This window comes from Sus scrofa, chromosome 2, assembly GCF_000003025.6.
Source record: "Sus scrofa isolate TJ Tabasco breed Duroc chromosome 2, Sscrofa11.1, whole genome shotgun sequence".
Classification (NCBI taxonomy): Eukaryota; Metazoa; Chordata; class Mammalia; order Artiodactyla; family Suidae; genus Sus; species Sus scrofa.
Window position 1 is genome coordinate 87,692,382 of NC_010444.4, and position 17,079 is coordinate 87,709,460.

Genomic DNA, 17,079 nt, shown 5'->3' on the forward strand with positions numbered 1-17,079 from the left:
TTGAATCTTGGCACAAAGGAACCTTTCCACAGAAAAGAAAATCATGGACATGGAGAATAGATTTGTGGTTGTCAAGAGGGAAGGGGAGGGAGTGGGAGGGACTGGGAGCTTTGGGTAAATAGATGCAGAATGTTGCCTTCGGGATGGACTAGCAATGGGATCCTGCTGTGTAGCACTGGGAACTCTGTCTAGTCACGTATGATGGAACATGTAATGTGAGAGAAAAGAACGTATACATGTAAAAAAAAAAAAAAAAAAAAAAGACATGGGAGCAGAATGAGAGTACTTCACGTATCAAACAGAAATTTGCTGGATTTCCAGAGGAAAGTCTTGAAATCCTTGATCAAGCTTTGGGCAGAAATTAGACTTTTTTGTTTTTTTTTTTCAAATAGAAAAGGAAAGAATACTTTAATTAAAAAAATGAGTGAGAGAGGCAGAGGTTTTCAAGGACAGTCACAGTTTTCTGTGTTTACGTAGAAAAGAATGTGTGTAATCAATATGTAATATCATAAAAATGAATTCTATCTAAATTTTTATGCATGCTTGTACTTTTTTTCTGTTAACTTCATAGTTTTCAGAGTCTCAAAGAGGTTTATAATTCAAACACCTGGGAAAAAACCCTGCTCCTCTGATTTAGAGGTTGACTTCAGGTAACACACAAAATCATCTTACAACAGTTCGAGAATTATGTGGAAGAGAATCAAACCACAACACTTAGAAAATATAGGCAAATATTTAGCACATTTCAAGCTGAGAAAAAGACTTTCTGGACAAAAAAGAGAAAAAAATAAATAAAAACGGTCATTCTCTAGCTCAATTATTTAATTTCCAACCATTTATAACGAAGAAGAAAATCCAAAATGGAGACAGAGGAGGTCGTTTTTCCCCTGGCATGAAAGGACCAGTCAGTAGGCACTAGGCTTTGCTCTAATGCTCAATAGAGGTGGAAAACTATCACACCAGACAACTGTCACTCCATCAGTAAAAACATCTCCAGTCCATGTATACATATATTTATTTATCCGCTGAATATATATACTAATCTACTAATATGTGATGTATCTTATAAAACATACTTTAAAAGGATGAGATAAAATTACCTACAAATACAAGTTTTAAAGGTTTCTTCCTGCGCCCTCTCCCTACTTTGGGGGCCATCATCCTACACTGTGGTGGCTAAACAGGAAGGGGTGGTCACCGTTTTCAAAGTTGAGTCTGCGACGTGCTCCCCAGATCATAGCTCCTTCGCATCCCCCAGCTCTCTGTATCACAACACACTGTTTTACTGCCTTTACTGTGCTTCTCATTACGGGAAGTCACCAACTTATTTGTGGGTTTACATGTTGATTCTCCCCCTCCCTTTCCCCTCCCCCAACGAGAATATATGCTCCATGAGAGCCAGGATCTTGCCTGTCTTGTTCATTCCTATTACCTCCACATCTAGCTACAACAGGGCTGGTTACACAGTAGGTGTTCACTTAGATATGTACGCATAAAAATATATAAAGCTGCTCCCTCACTCCAATGCCACCTCTTTCCCCCTGTTGGGTCCTCCATTCTCCTAGCAGGCAACAGGGCAGGTCCCATGACCCCCAGAGAGGAAGCAAACAGTACTCTAGCCTCCTTCTTAGCTCAGGGGCTCCACTTTCAAGATCTCCCACAGAGAGTGAACCATTGGTGACGATCTTGCTTTTCCTATAAAATCTCAAATCCAGAACTACTCAATAAATAAATATATACACACATATACATATATACTTATAGGTGTGTATATATTTTATGTAGATGTGTATATCTAATCATATTACATATATATATGAATACAGTATTTCTAAAGGCATTTCTTTTTTTTTTTTTTTTTTTTTTTTTGTCTTTTTGCTATTTCTTTGAACCTCCCAGGAGCATATGGAGGTTCCCAGGCTAGGGGTCGAATCGGAGCTGTAGCCACTGGCCTCTGCCAGAGCCATAGCTATGGGGGATCTGAGCCACGTCTGCAACCTACACCATAGCTCACAGCAGTGCTGGATCCTTAACCCACTGAGCATGGCCAGGGATCGAACCCGCAACCTCATGATTCCTAGTCAGATTCGTTAACCACTGCGCCATGATGGGAACTCCTCTAAAGGCATTTCTTTAAAAAAAAATCATCTATCTGTAAACTGAACTACTGTTTTCTTACAAAAGCTATCAGTTGCAATTGAGTCAAGCTGTTCTTACAGCTGTTGTCCCAGGAGGAAAAAAGAGAAAGGGGGTGGGTACCTGATGGTTTTCCACACATCAAAGCCATCCAGAGGCTTGGTGCCATGCGTGCTGCCCCCGGCCAGCTTCACCAGGGTGGGCAGCCAGTCGGAAATGTGGATAAGCTCCCGGTTCTTCACGCCTTTCCTTTTTAGCAAGGGGCCGGCCACAAAGCCCACCCCTCGCACGCCTCCTTCCCACAGGCTCCACTTTCTTCCTCGAAGGGGCCAGTTATTGCCCCCTGCCAGAGTCTGCCCTCCGTTATCTGAAACACAATTAGGTCGAGGCATGAGGACAAGGGTAACTACTAGAAACATTTAAGAACAGAAGATTTGCATGCGTGTTGTTATTAAATGGTGCTTAAGAACTAAAAAAAGAGGAGTTCCCTGGTGGCCCAGTGGTTAAGGATCTGGTGTTGTCGCTGCCGTGGCTCAGGTCACTGCTGTGGCATGAGTGGGTTCGATCCCTGGCCTGGAAACTTTCACGTGCTGTGAGTGCGGCCAAAGAAAGAACTAAAACAGAAAATTCCTCTATCACCTCTCCCATACCAACTACCCTCTTCCTACCCAACAACATCTCTATCACACAGATAGAACCAGAGTGCAGGATGGCACATGTCTTACACGAGACCTTTGAATCTTCTGGGCCACTGAAAAATAAATGAGGGTAACTGCCTGGGATAGACCCTGTGTTGACCAATAACTATGATTCAAATGCATGCATGCAACTTTGTGTAACACGGGAGAATGAATCCAGGTAGGCGGAGCCCCTCCTTGTACATGAAAACACACCTCCGAGCAAATTTCACTTAGGAACTTAGAATCCTGAATGAGTGGGGACAGCGAACCTTTTTATTATCCTCCAGGAAAAGTTTTCTAGCCTTTAAACAGGTAACAGAATTGACATTCAACTCCCTGGTGATCTGAACACTTTTTTAAGTGTGGACGTTGAAGGCTTTGCCAGTGGGCTGAATGTCTCTGTATACAGAAGGGTTGGGTGGAAAAATTTATTGCAAGAAAAATTCCTCCCTTCTTGACAGGATGTCAGGACAGAGCTTCATCATGAGCTGTGTGCTGGGGAAGAGAAGGTTTCTCTTCCAAGGCATCCAAGAGAATGGGAGACATTGGTGAAGCCAGTCACATTACAGGAGTGACTTAAGTATCTTACCAACTGGGTGGAGCTCAGAGTTGGACTGTAGAAAGTAAAAAGTGATATTTCGTGTATATTGAGGTTGGAGAACCACCTTATCTCCAAAGGTAGCTATACACTTAGGTGATTTTACAGACAGTTTTTTTTTTTTTAATTTTTACTTTTTTAAAATAGACTTTCTTTTTTTTAATGATTTTTATTTTTTCCATTATAGTTGGTTTACAGTATTCTGACCATTTCTACTATACAACAAAGTGACCGAGTGACACATACACATATACATTCTTTTTCTCACATTATCCTCCATAATGTTCCATCGCAACTGACTATATATAATTCCCTGTGGTATACAGCAGGATCTCATTGTTTATCCACTCCAAACGCAACAGTTTGCGTCGATTAACGTCAGACTCCCAGGCCATCCCACTCCCTCCCCCTCCCCTTGGCAACCACAACTCTGTTCTCCAAGTCCATGAGTTTCGTTTTTGTGGAAAGGTTCATTTGTGCCGTATATTAGATTCCAGATATAAGTACTATCATAATGTATTTGTAGAGACAATTTCAAATAACTCTTATTGGCATGTATACTATTCTTGCTAAAAGCCACCATTATCCAAATGAACCACATGAGGGCAGTATGATGGATCTGCTCTATAGATGGTTAAGTATAAAGAAATTGAACATAGAAATCAATCTCTATCAAAGTCACAGGATGTACAGAGACGCAAAGAGAACCAACATTTGCTAAGTACCTACTCTGCACCAGGCACTGCTGTAGTTTCACAGTATCACAGAAACTGGAGTCTGATAGACCTGGCATTGGAGCTTGATGCCAGCTACTCCTCAGCAGTGTGACTGGGGGGACTGCACTGCCTTGGTTTCCTCGCCTTTAATATAAAGATAATAATTCCTACCTTTAAATGATTTTTATTTTAGTCATGTATTACGATGCTGATTGTTTGGTTGGGGACCTGGCACAACCTAAGGACTGAATAAATGGTAGCTAATGTTTACAACACAAAGCGTCTAGTATTGTAACTATTTTGTCATAAAAGAGAGAGAGGAAGTGAGGAGGAGAGAGGGAGAGGAATTTGCAAAGACCAAACAGCTAATGAGTGGCAAAGCTAGGTCTGTGTGACTCCCCAGGCGCATTCTGTCCCCAACGTGTTCTGTTCCTAATGTCCCTTCCATCTAAGCAAAATAACAAAACAAAACAAACAACGCCCCCCCCAAAAAAATCCCAAAAAAACAGAAAAGAAAGTTAAAAGAAAAAACAGAGAAAGGCAAGGTGTCAACTGGGGTTCATATCTACAGGCACATAAAGCTTCACTTCCCCATGAAAAACATAAGCAGGGTCTGTCTCAGCCAAGTGTACACTCTTTCTATGATATACCAGGAAGCCAATTATCTCAAGGTGATAATAATTCCCTTTAGAGGAGCCTTTATTGCTGGGGGGTCAGAAATTTAAGGCTCTACTATCAAGGAGGCTTCTAATCACCCCCTTAACACACCGGGTCTTGGGTTCTTCTCTGTGCTTTGTAAACGGAGAGAGAAGAGTCTGGAGCTACATTAGGTGGAAGTAACAGTTCCTCCACACATGGCTGGGTGACAACAGTCAATCTCATTATTTGCTATCAGACATACGAGAACCTTTTCTTAAAAAGTCAATCTCTTCTTGACAAAAGTCATCCCAGCCAGTTTATTAAACATTCTCTTTCACATGAGCAGACCCACATGCTCAAAACAGGGGGCACCAGCTTTAGAGCAAGGAAACTCCTCCCTGCTCCTTGTCAGTGAGTAGCAGCCACCAATAACCAATGTATCAACACTTAGAAGAAGGTGCTATTCATTTGAGACAAAAATACACTGGCAAGAAATGTTTACACTCTCTCCCTGTGAGGTCAAGAATGGCTAAGACAGCACTATTATTCCCCTCTGTTTTCTGGATTGCTATAAATGACCATGGCTCCATGTCTGTAGAAGAGAGATGCCTGTTGTCTCCATTTTAAACAGATACACTCCTTTGAAATATTAGATGATGTCTCTTTCAGTTCTACCTGTTGGTAGTGCTCAATACGAAAATGCTGAATGATGATGCTGGCAGAAACGAGAGTCCAGGTGTTGGGGATAAGGCTGGGCTGGGTCTGGAATCTGATTTTAGGAGCAGCCCTTGAGATAGGACTCAGGAAGGAAACTACTCTGGGCTGTCAGGAGAATTTGGCCACTGCTGCTCCTGTGGGAGCTGGACGGTGTTTCCACATCTCGTTTGGGAGGTGCCGATGCAGTGAGTGTCGCTGCTTTTGTCATTTAGCTCCTGTGATGCTTTTCCCAGCAGCAATGAGAAGCGATATGATCACCTGTTATCACTGTGGCTTCCTCCATTTTTAAAGGAGCACTTTGGGGAGAGAGCACTGTTAACGGACACACCTGCAACTCATTCTCTTGGGCTCCCCAGTCACAGAGCCAACTGCAGAATCCAGCTGCATGGAGAGGGCCATCCAGCCTCACCAGGAACCTGGCCAGGAGGCACGTGGCCAATGGTCACCCCTTATCAGCCACAAAGCCAGAGTTAGGCCTTTGAGAAAAAGGGTGCTGTCCATCAGTTCTAACAGAGTCTCTCATGTATTTTACAGAGCTGGACATAAAACTGACCAGAGTAACAGCAAGAATAAAATCAGGAGTTCCACCTGTGGTGCACAGGCATCAGCAGCGTCTCTGCAGCACCAGGATGTAGGTTCAATCCCTGGCCAACACAGTGGGTTAAAGGATCCGGCATTACTGTGGTTTGGATCTGATCCCTGGCCTGGGGACTCCATATGCCACTGCGCAGCCAAAAAAGAAAAAAGAAAAAAAGTCAAGAGGCACAAATTTATTAAAAAAAAAAAAAAAAGAATAAAATCAGCTCATGTGAAACACGGTAGAAAGGGGGTTTCCTCTATTGCTTGCTTAGGTCTGACATAAATTAAAATTCAACTGGAACCACCGCTAATTCAAACGCGTTTCTTTTCATTTTCTCTTCGAATCTTCTTTTGGGCAAAAGTTAATTTTTGTTCTTGTTCGGAATTAATTTTCAAGAGAAATTTTTCTTGTTTCATTTCCTGACCTACAGAAAAACTTCCAAATGAAAATAAGATGATTCCAACTAGTAAAGGAAGCTATGAAACACTTTTTTTTTTTCCCAGGGAAATGGCTTTTCAGCAATGCTTTTTGGCAGAGGGAAAACCTAATTATAAAATCTTTGCTGTCTAGAAAAGAAATGTCAAAATAAAACAAATGTTGTCATCTACAGATGGTAAATCTCACTTTATTATTCATTATTGAACCAAAATAGCTGTCAAAAAGTCATGGAAAAACATTGGTTAGCCAAAGATCTGAGCAAATGCATTAAGTACATGACAATGAAGCCTCATTCGCAGCCAGCTGATAAAAATTAAGAGGGAACCATGACAACAGCATTCGTTTTTAGGACTACTCCCTGAACTGTACAGCTTGGCTGTGGAAGGCTGCCCTAACCATCAATGTGTATCTCCACCTTGCTGCCCCCATGGATCCTTCAACCCCAGCTTAACCAAGATAGCCTCCTCTCTGTGACTCGGAGATCCCGGTGAGAAAAACAAAGGAAGGCTCTAGCAGCCTGGCACGGGGGCCTGGACTTCCCTCTGAACACAGCCACCCACCAGAGTGTGACAGATGAGGAGGCCACAGGACTTCAACTACCAAGGAAGCTCTTTGTCTAATGAAAAGGGCCTGTTACGGATGCTTGATTCTTTTAGATGAATTTTTTCAATTACTCACATGCCAACTGGAGAGTGAAGGTATGTCTTCATGGTCATCTAAAGGATTAGCTAAATTCGGTCTTCTATGAAGATTCTGGAGAACAGATCTACCCAGACACTCAACTCACAATCTGATGCTCTTCTCTTTCCCTCTTGCTCCATATTCAACACTTTCACTTCTGCCAAGTCCATCCTGAAAATGGATTCCCCATCCACCTCTCCCTTCTCCAGCCCCGTTGTCTTGGGTCCAGCACTGCTCTCTCCTGGATGTTCTTTGGGTAACATACAGAACCCTTCGAGGTGCCTTCAGAGGCACCTTTGTGAAGCCCCAAACCAATCAGGCCATGTGTGCTGAAGGAACTCTAACTGCTTTCCCATCAGGAAAAGTCCCATCTTCAGTCCAACACATAGGGTCCTTCCCACGTGGCTCCAACCTACTTTGCGGGCGTCAACACTTGCCCTTCCCCATAAGGCCTGTCCTGTGCTTTAGTCACGGAGAACTCACTTCCAGTTGTTAGAATACAACACGCTGACGTGACCTCTGTACATGGTGGTTGCTTTGCTCAATGCCCTCCCTATCTTTCCTGCCTGATTGCAGTGGCACACGGCTGCTTTCGCTTACTCCCCCAATCTTTGTCTCCCTTTTGTCCTCCTATACTCTGTGCTCACACGTATCTCTGTATGGTGTTAATTAGTGGTTCATGGCTTGTCTTTCCTGGGAACTCTGGCTCTCCCAGACGAGAACAATGTCTCATTCTTCTTTGCATTCCCAGGACCTAGCATTGGCCCTGCCAAAGAGGAGGGCTGGCGAGGTGGGGGAGGTGCGGGGGAGAAGGGGTGGACAAATAAAAGAATGGAGAATAGTCCACCAAAAATGAAGACTGAAGGCGCCAAAAATTAACTCTGATTACTGCACAGGGTTTTCTGAGGCTTCATTCAGTCACTCCATGACCTTGACTTTTAGGAAGCTGTTCTGCACACAGAGGCCGCTTATTTTACAGGATATTGGCAACTGGGACTCCTGGAACCCCATGAGGATTTAAGCAAATCCACCTTACAAATATAGGAGTTGTTGGTTCAGCCTGGCACTGGATCAGTTACACTGAAGTCAAGGGATTGGTGGAGAGTCTCTGAGGATGTATGGTCCTGGCCTGGAGGACTGTCCTGGCTCATCCTTTTAACATCTTTCTGGAGCAGGCACCAAGGCCCAGGGACCACTCGAACGTTGGGGAAATGGCAGCAAATAAGACAGACGAGGTCCCTTTGCATGGAGTAAGTAGAAAAAGGTCTATGATCTCTCCGCTTGTGGGGAAGTGGTGGACTTGGGCCTTTCAGAGCAGCTGGAACCAGAATATCCAGGCAGAGCCAACCACCAGAGGAAGAGCCCAGGCATGGGGGAGTGGGGAGAGGCAGGAGGCTCAAAGGCCATATTTAGTTACACATTAGATAGTGGGGTATTCTGCATTATAGCATCTCAAAGACTAACTTAATTGTACTTTTTTGTTTGTTTTGTTTTTTTTGCTTTTTAGGGCCATGCCTGTAGCACATGGAAGTTCCCAGGCTAGGGGTCGAATCAGAGCTGCAGCCACTGGCCTACACCACAGCCCCAGCCATGCCAGATCCAAGCCTCTTCTGCGACTTACACCACAGCTCATGGCAATGCCGGATCCTTAACCCACTGAGCAAGGCCAGGGATCGAACCCGCATCCTCATGGATACTAGTTGGGTTCATTACCCCTGAGCCATCATGGGAACTCCTTAACTGTACTCTTAAGGATGCACTGTTGCCCAAACAAAAAGACAACCCATAGAATGGGAGAAAATCTTTGCAAGTGAATCAACTGACAAGGGATTGATTGATCTCCAAAATTTACAAACAACTTCTGCAGCTCCATACCAAAAAAACAAACAACCCCATCAAAAAATGGGCAGAAGATCTAAACAGACAGTTCTCCAAAGAAGACATACAGAAGGCCGATAAACACATGAAAAGATATTCAATATCACTCATCATTAGAGAAATGCAAATCAAAACCACGATGAGGTACCACCTTACACCAGCCAGAATGGCCATCATCAAAAAGTCTATAAACAATGAGTGCTGGAGAGGGTATGGAGAAAAAGGAACCCTTGTACACTGTTGGTGGGATTGTAAATTGGTGCAACCACTGTGGAAAGCAGTATGGAGATTCCTCAGAAAACTAAACATAGAACTACCATTTGATCCAGCAATCCCACTCCTGGGCATCTATCCAGAGAAAACCTCGACTTGCAAAGACACAAGTACTTTGATGTTCATTGCAGCACTATTTACAATAGCCAAGACATGGAAACAACCTAAATGTCCATTGAGAGAGGAGTGGCTAAAGAAGATGTGGTACATATACACAATGGAATATTACTCAGCCATTAAAAAGAATGAAATACTGGCATTTTTAGCAACATGGATGGACCTAGAAATTATCATGCTAAGTGAAGTCAGCCATACAATGAGACACCAACATCCAATGCTTTCACTGACATGTGGAATCTGAAAAAAGGACAGAATGAATTTCTTTGCAGAACAGATGCTGACTCACAGACATTGAAAAACTTATGGTCTCCAGAGGAGACAGTTTGGGGGGTGGGGGGATGTACTTGGGCTGTGGGATGGAAATCCTGTGAAATCAGATTGTTAGGATCATTATACAACTACAGATGTGATAAATTCATTTGAATAATAAAAAAAGTAAAAAAAAAAAAAAAAAGCACTGTTGCCCAAGCTTAAAAAACAAACTGAAGCTGAAGGATGACTAGATAATAAACAAAAGCCTGTCTAGCTGTTTTTGTTTTGTTTTGTTTTTTTGTTTTAGTTTGTTTTTTGTCTTTGTGTCTTTTCTAGGGCCGCTCCAGCGGCATATGGAGGTTCCCAGGCTTGGCGTCAAATCGGAACTATTGCCTCTGGCCTACACCACAGCCACAGCAACTCGGGATCTGAGCCGCACTGCGAGCTACACCACAGCTCACGGCAACACCGGGTCCTTAACCCACTGAGCAAGGCAAGGGATCGAACCTGCAACCTCGTGGTTCCTAGTGGGATTCGTTAACCACTGCACCACAACAGGAACTCCTGTTTTAGGACTACTATTATTTTTCTCAATCTTTCCTACAGCAATGTTTCTGATTTTATTGAAGGGTACTCAAGGGATAAGAGTTAAGTGCTGTGAGTTTGGGCAAATCAGTCTACCTCTGAGGCTAAGTTTGTCCATTTGAAAAGTGAAGATAGCAATACTCCCCATCTTAATATAGAACCTGGCACAGGAGTGGTGCTCAGTAAATATTGGCCCTTTTCATTGATGATAATCACTACCAGCAGCCTCATCAAAGTAGGCAGAGCAGAACAGGCTCCTACCTGGGTATTTATTAAGCAGATTTAGGTATGATCACCACACTCTAAAACACCATGCTTTTGTAAGAAGAAGATATTCCAAGCACAAAAACACAGCGAATTGTGAGCGGCTTTGTTATGATTCCCTTTTGTTTCCATGAATTTAACTACAGCACATTAATGATCCCATAAAGAGGTGCAATAGCCATGGCTTGTCATTTAAATGAAATTTCAGACACTGAATCTTTATCCAGATATTCATCTGAATTATTTGTAGGGGATTTATTTTTTTTATTTTATTTATTTTTTATTTTTGTCGTTTTGTCTTTTTAGGGCGGCATCTGTGGCATATGGAGGTTCCCAGGGTAGGGGTCTAATTGGAGCTGTAGTCGCCAGCCTACACCACAGCCACAGCAACTCGGGATCCGGGCTGCACCTGTGACCTACACCACAGCTCACAGCAATGCTGGATCCTTAACCCACTGAGCAAAGCCAGGGATCGAACCCACCACCTCATGGTTCCTAGTCAGATTTGTTTCTGCTGTGCCACGATGGGAACTCCAGTAGGGATTTTAAGTGGTTTGCAGGAGTTCCCGTCATGGCTCAGTGGTTAACGAATCTGACTAGGAACCATGAGGTTGCAGGTTCGATCTCTGGCCTCGCTCAGTGGGTTAAGGATCCGGTGTTGCTGTGTTTCTGGCATAGGCCAGCAGCTACAGCTCCGATTAGACCCCTAGCCTGGGAACTTCCATATGCCGTGGGTGTGGCCCTAGAAAAGGCAAATATATAAATAAATAAGTAAATAAGTGGTTTGCAGCATCCAGGGCAGATCAATGCTCTAACGCCCAGCTCCCAGTCAGGCACGATCAGACTTTACATCTTGAATGAAAGAGCCAGGAAGGGGAGTATTCCTGCTGACCTAGCATGAAGGGAATGCTGGTGGAATTGGCAGCCACACCCCAAATAACCGAGATAGCCACCAAATGAGCTGAAGATAAAGGAAGATGGATGCAGAGAAAGGGCAAAATCAGAAATGAATGGGGGTTAAAAAGAAAAAAAAAAATTACAGGGGGTGTAGTAAAAGATTTCCTCCTTTTCATGGGGCTTAATGTCCTTGCTTATAACAATGAAATACCAAGGGGACTTTATTTCCTCCTTTAAACCTTACTAAGGACGAAAAGGCCCTTAAGTCTGAAAAACTGAGAACATTTGGTCTCTAAAAGTTAAAATGGAACTAGGTTCTGGAAAACAGTGTCCTAAGGTATTATTACATATTGGCAGGCACACAGTTGAACTTTTTTCTGTAATGTCAATCATAGGTGGTCACAGATCTCGGAGATCTTTCATTGCAAGCTGTAAATACAAAATGCTTTAAGTCGCTCTCACTTAGAAGGCATAGGTAATGCTAGATTGGATCTCCACATGCTGGATCCCCTAACAAGAGAACTCAAGCCCCATGCTGGGAATTTAGGGCCAAGAAAAGTACCAAGTGCTTATTCAGTCCTTTCTTACAACTCAGGCCCGCCTTGCTTTCCCTGCAGTTTGATTCTGCAAGAATGCCTGGGTTTTGTATGTTTGTTTTGTTTGGGGGGGGGGATTTTTGTTTGTTCGTTTTTTACTAATAAAGTTATGACTTGTGGGGCAAACTGAATGGTTTGGTACCTTACAGGAGTATCATAGTTTGCTCACAAATTATTTGATTCCCCTTCCAGATGTGAAACCCCTTTACGGGCAGCCAGATAATTGTTTGCTAGATACCCGTTTCTCTGTCACTGTTGCCAATCAAGAAGTGATGGGTGGAATGAGTATCACAGAAATACTTTGGAGTTTGGCAGCTCAAGGACAGCAGGAGAAAAGTGAGAATATCTTCGAGAGGTAGAAAAAAGTAAAATTATGGTTACAAAATAACAAGTGTACAAACTAACTGCTGGTAAGGTGAGAAAGACGGGATCAAGGTCAATGATTTTTTGTAGAGAATGAAACTAGAGAAAGCGCACATTTTCTATTTGGGCAAGCATTGACTACTTTGATTTGTCTTTATATTTCCGAATATACATCACAAGTTAAATGTTCCGAATTCACTCTTGGAGCAGAAACATTTTCCTGGATCTCCACTTCATAAGCAGTAAGAATTGCTTTTGGGGTTACTTGGAAAAACCAATAAACCAAACTGCGTAAATAAGCAGTTTTATTTCCCTGGAGTTCTCCTCTGAAGTTTGCCAACTGCTGATAGATCTCACTGGTACATGATTGTCTGATTATGACAGGAGAGAACCACGCCCCCCCAAAAAGTCATGAGAACACTGACCAGTACAATCCTCTTTGAAGAAAAACAGAGAAAATCCTAAGAGTTCTCATCACGAGTAAAAATACTTTCTTTTTTTCTTTTATACCTAAATGAGATGATGGATGTTCACTTGACTCATTGTGATAATCACTTCAGGATGTAAGTCAAATCATGATGCCACATACCTTACACAGTGCTATATGTCAATTATATCTGAATAAAACTGCAAGAGGGAAAAAAGAAAGGCGTTCCCGTTTTGGGTCAGTGGGTTAAACCCGGAGATAATGTCCAGGAGACAGTGTCCGGGAGAATGCCTGGCCATGCTCAGTGGGCTAAGGATTCAGCGTTGCCACAAGCTGGGGCTCAGATCTGGCATCGCTGTGGCTGTGGTATAGGCTCCAGCTGCAGCTCTGCTTAGACCTCCAGCCCAGGAATGTCCATATGCCGCGGACCTAAAAAGAAAAAATAACAACAGAAACCTTTAATGGCAGAAACAAACAAAACTCAACATGCCTAAATATTAAAAAGCTTTTGAAAAGAATTTCAAATATTGACTGCATACGTAATCAAGGTATAAGAACAAGATTCCTTTCAAATCTGCCGAGGACACCTGATCCAAAGCAGAGTGAAACAAACTCTGAGTTCTCAGACTTCTGATCCTCGTGAGCACATAAGGAGGGCAGTACTCCTTCTGACGAGGATGTACCCAGTGAGAGTGAGGAGAAGTCCAGGTGACACCGGCCATCCCACGCAGATGAAGATAGGCTGCTGGGCATGAAGGCAGCTGGAGGAGAAGAGAATATTTGGGAAGCAGCCTGGGTCTCTATCCCCAGTGAGAGGCAAGTGGTCAGTGGAGGGATTTTAACAGGAGACAAAAGGATGCAGAGAGAGTGAGAGGTCCAGCATTGGGGAAATTCAACATCTCTTGAACAGCCATGAACTAGGATTTAAAAGGAACAAGACCAAACAATCAAACGAATCAAAATAAATGCCCCAGAATGATCACAACAGGCATCACTAAGTCCTTGCAATCAGGTCCTAACTCAGGGCCCCTAGTCTCAGACGTGATTCTCATAATACGTAGGATGGCTGGCTCCCTAAATCATAGCAGGCTGGAATCTGCAAAGTGGGAAGGGGCAGACTGCTGGAGATGGTCTCTCTAGAGATCGCTGGCAGCCTAAGAATGAGGGAAGAAGAAGATTAAAAAAAAAAAAAAAAAAAAACGAATTCTAAGAGAAGAAATATGATTTTTCGTTTTCAGGCTAAAAGAGTATTTCCTTGTTTTTCCAATGTATAGTGAGCCACAGTTCAAGGCAATGCCGGATGCTTTAACCCACTGAGCAAGGCCAGGGATCAAACCTACATCCTCATGGATACTAGCCAGGTTCACTATCAGTGAGCCACAATCGGAACTCCCTCCATTGCTGATTTTGAGGATGGAAGAAGAGAATCTTGAGCAGTCTCTAGAAGGTGGAAATGGCTAAGAAGAGAGCCTCCTCTATTACCTCCAAAAAGGAATGCAGCCCTCCTAGTACCTTGATTTAGCCCACTGAGACTTGCTTCACACGTCTGACCTATAGAATGATAAGCAGCTAAATTTGTGGTATTTTGTTACAGCAGCCATAGCAAAAAACACAGTCATATATTGTTGTTTTTATACATAGCTCAGTTTAATTTACTAAAATTTCATTGAGGACTTTTGTACCTCTGCGCATTGTAGTTTTCTTTCTTCATAATGCCTCTGGTTGTGGCAGCAGAGTATTGCTAGCCTCATAGAATGAGTTGGGAAGTTTAGGCTTCTCTCTCTTTTCTGGAGGAGATAGTCTCATTTTTATTCTAGTGTTTATCCCTGCACTCATTCATTTTTTCTGTTTGTCTAGCATAAGATGGCCTCTTTTTTTTTTTTTTGGCCTTTTTTAGGGCCACACCCATGGCATATGGAAATTCCCAGGCTAGGCTGGCAGCTGTAGCTCCCATTAGACCCCTAGCCTGGGAACCTCCATATGCCGCGGGAGCAGCCGTAGAAAAGGCAAAAAGTCCAAAAAGTCCAAAAAGAAAAAAAAAAAAAAGACAGACCATGTCAAGTGTTGGAGAGGATGTGGAGAAACTGGAACCCTCATTCATTGCTGGTGGGAATGTGCCATGGCATGGCTGCTTTGGAAATAGAATGGCAGTCCCTCAAGAAGGTGTAGAGGTACTGTGACTGAGTTAGTGCCCTGTGGGGCTCCTAGACACACAAGCCTTTCTGTGTCCTTCATTTATTATTTTTAGGGAATAAGCTTCAGCCTCCATGACCTTCCCTGAGTTTTTCTCCTTCACCAAAAACTCTGTCTCCACATTTCTATTTGGCAATGGCAGCCAGAAGCAGAGTTTCGGCAACAGTTCCATATAACCCAGAAATCCCACTCCAAGGTAGGCACTCAAGAGAAAAGAAAACATATATCCACACAAAAATTTGTATATGAATGCTCATAGCAGCATTCATAATAATAGCTCCCCACCCCCACGAAAAGTAGAAGCATCCAGTGCCCATTAATTGAAGAATGGACAAAGAAAATGTGATGTATTTTCAGCAATACATAGGGGAAAAAGAACATTATTCAACAATAAAAATGAATACTAATACATTCTATAATATTGCTGAACCTTGAAAACGTTATGCTAATGAAAGAAGCCAGACAAAAAAAGGCTACATACTATATGACTCCATTAATATGAAATTCCAGAATAGGCAAATTTATAACAAAAGAAAGTAGATTAGTGGTTTCCAAGTGCTGGGAGGAAGGGGGAAATGCTAATGGATACAGACTTTTTTTGTGAGAATGACAGAAAACTTAGATAACGGTGATGATTATACAACTCCGTGAATATACAAAAAACCACTGAATTGTACACTTTAAAAGGGTGAATTTGATGGCAATATGAATTACGTCTTAACAAAACAAAACTGTATGAGGGAAAAAAAAAAAGATGGATCAAAGACCTAAACGTAAATTACAGCTAAAACCATAAAACTTTTATAGCAAAACATAAGAGACTATCTTTGTGACTTGTGGGAAAGCAAAGGTTCTTAAAACCAAGAGATTCTGTAATATGTTTGTATATTAAAATTGGTATGACCTGCCATGGTGTACGATGAAGCAGAGTGATGAAATCATTTCAAGACAGCATAAGTGGCAGGAGAAAGCGCAGCCCTGGTCCGCGGTGAGATCTCAGTGCAGTTAAACCTCCATCCTGTACTTTTTGCCCTTCGGATGAGAGGTGGGTTAAGGAAGAAATCCTACATTCAAAGAAAATGCTTCCTGTTGTCAGAGGAATGTATACAATCTGCTTCCTGGAAACCTGCCCACTCCGTGTACATTTCAGAACAGGGGCAAGGATACCGTTCAGGACAACAGATGTGATTCTTCCAGACAGGGCATTCTAAATACCACCCGAATTATCAAAACCCAGAGCTTCCAGGGCATGGCGGATCCTTTGTTCTTGTTTTCACCAGTCCATCAAACTGACTTGGCTTCTTTGAAAACACAGTAGATCTTTTCTGGAATCAATGTGTCTTTCTCTTACAGACCCCTACTTTTTATACCTAAATTTTTCGTCAGGCCTTTTGTGGTAAGCTGACCCTACAGAACATCTGCCTGGCACATGAGACACAAAATTCTTTTTTGGGAAGCCTTTTGTGTGTTCCCAGAGAGACTGCTTCATTGTTTATTCCATTTTTGGCTTCCTGCAAATTTCAATGTGGAATCAAGTGGAAAACGACTTCAAAACAGATAAGAGAGTACATGAATCTCTCCATCCTTCATGTAGTCCTAAAGATATATCAACCCTATCAGATAGGAAATACTGTGCTAATGATTTGTTAATTTTCTGATTTATGTACAGTAAACTCACTTGTTTTGGTGTGCAGGTCTATGAATTTTGACAAGGGAGCCACATATCTAGCACCACGATTAAGTGTGAAAATTAATAGAGGAAAGCCTCACTAAAACGGAGTCTGGGGGCCAGAGGAGAAGTTCTCACGTGGTCCCACTCGATGTCAACCACAGGAATACCTGTCAGTTACAAATCCCAATAGAAGAATCACCAATAGGAAAGAAGCATCAAATACAGGCCTCAACAGGAAAAGATGCACAGTGCATCTCTTCCAGGAAATCAAATACCAGAATTCCCGTTGTGCCTCAGCAGTAACGAACCTGACCAGTATCCATGAGGATGTGGGTTCGATCCCTGGCCTTGCTCAGTGCATTAAGGATCTGGCA

The 17,079-nt window shown here is 42.7% G+C and overlaps 1 protein-coding gene across 2 annotated transcripts in view; it reads right to left on the reverse strand.

Moving 5' to 3' along the window:
- The window catches only part of ARSB (arylsulfatase B), a 164,616-nt gene that overhangs the window by 77,444 nt on the left and 70,093 nt on the right, over positions 1 to 17,079 (reverse strand). For both annotated transcript variants that reach the window (XM_021084478.1, XM_021084479.1), the window contains exon 5: positions 2,260 to 2,503. In XM_021084478.1, the coding sequence (XP_020940137.1) occupies positions 2,260 to 2,503 (244 nt within the window). The remainder of the gene's footprint in view (positions 1 to 2,259; positions 2,504 to 17,079) is intronic.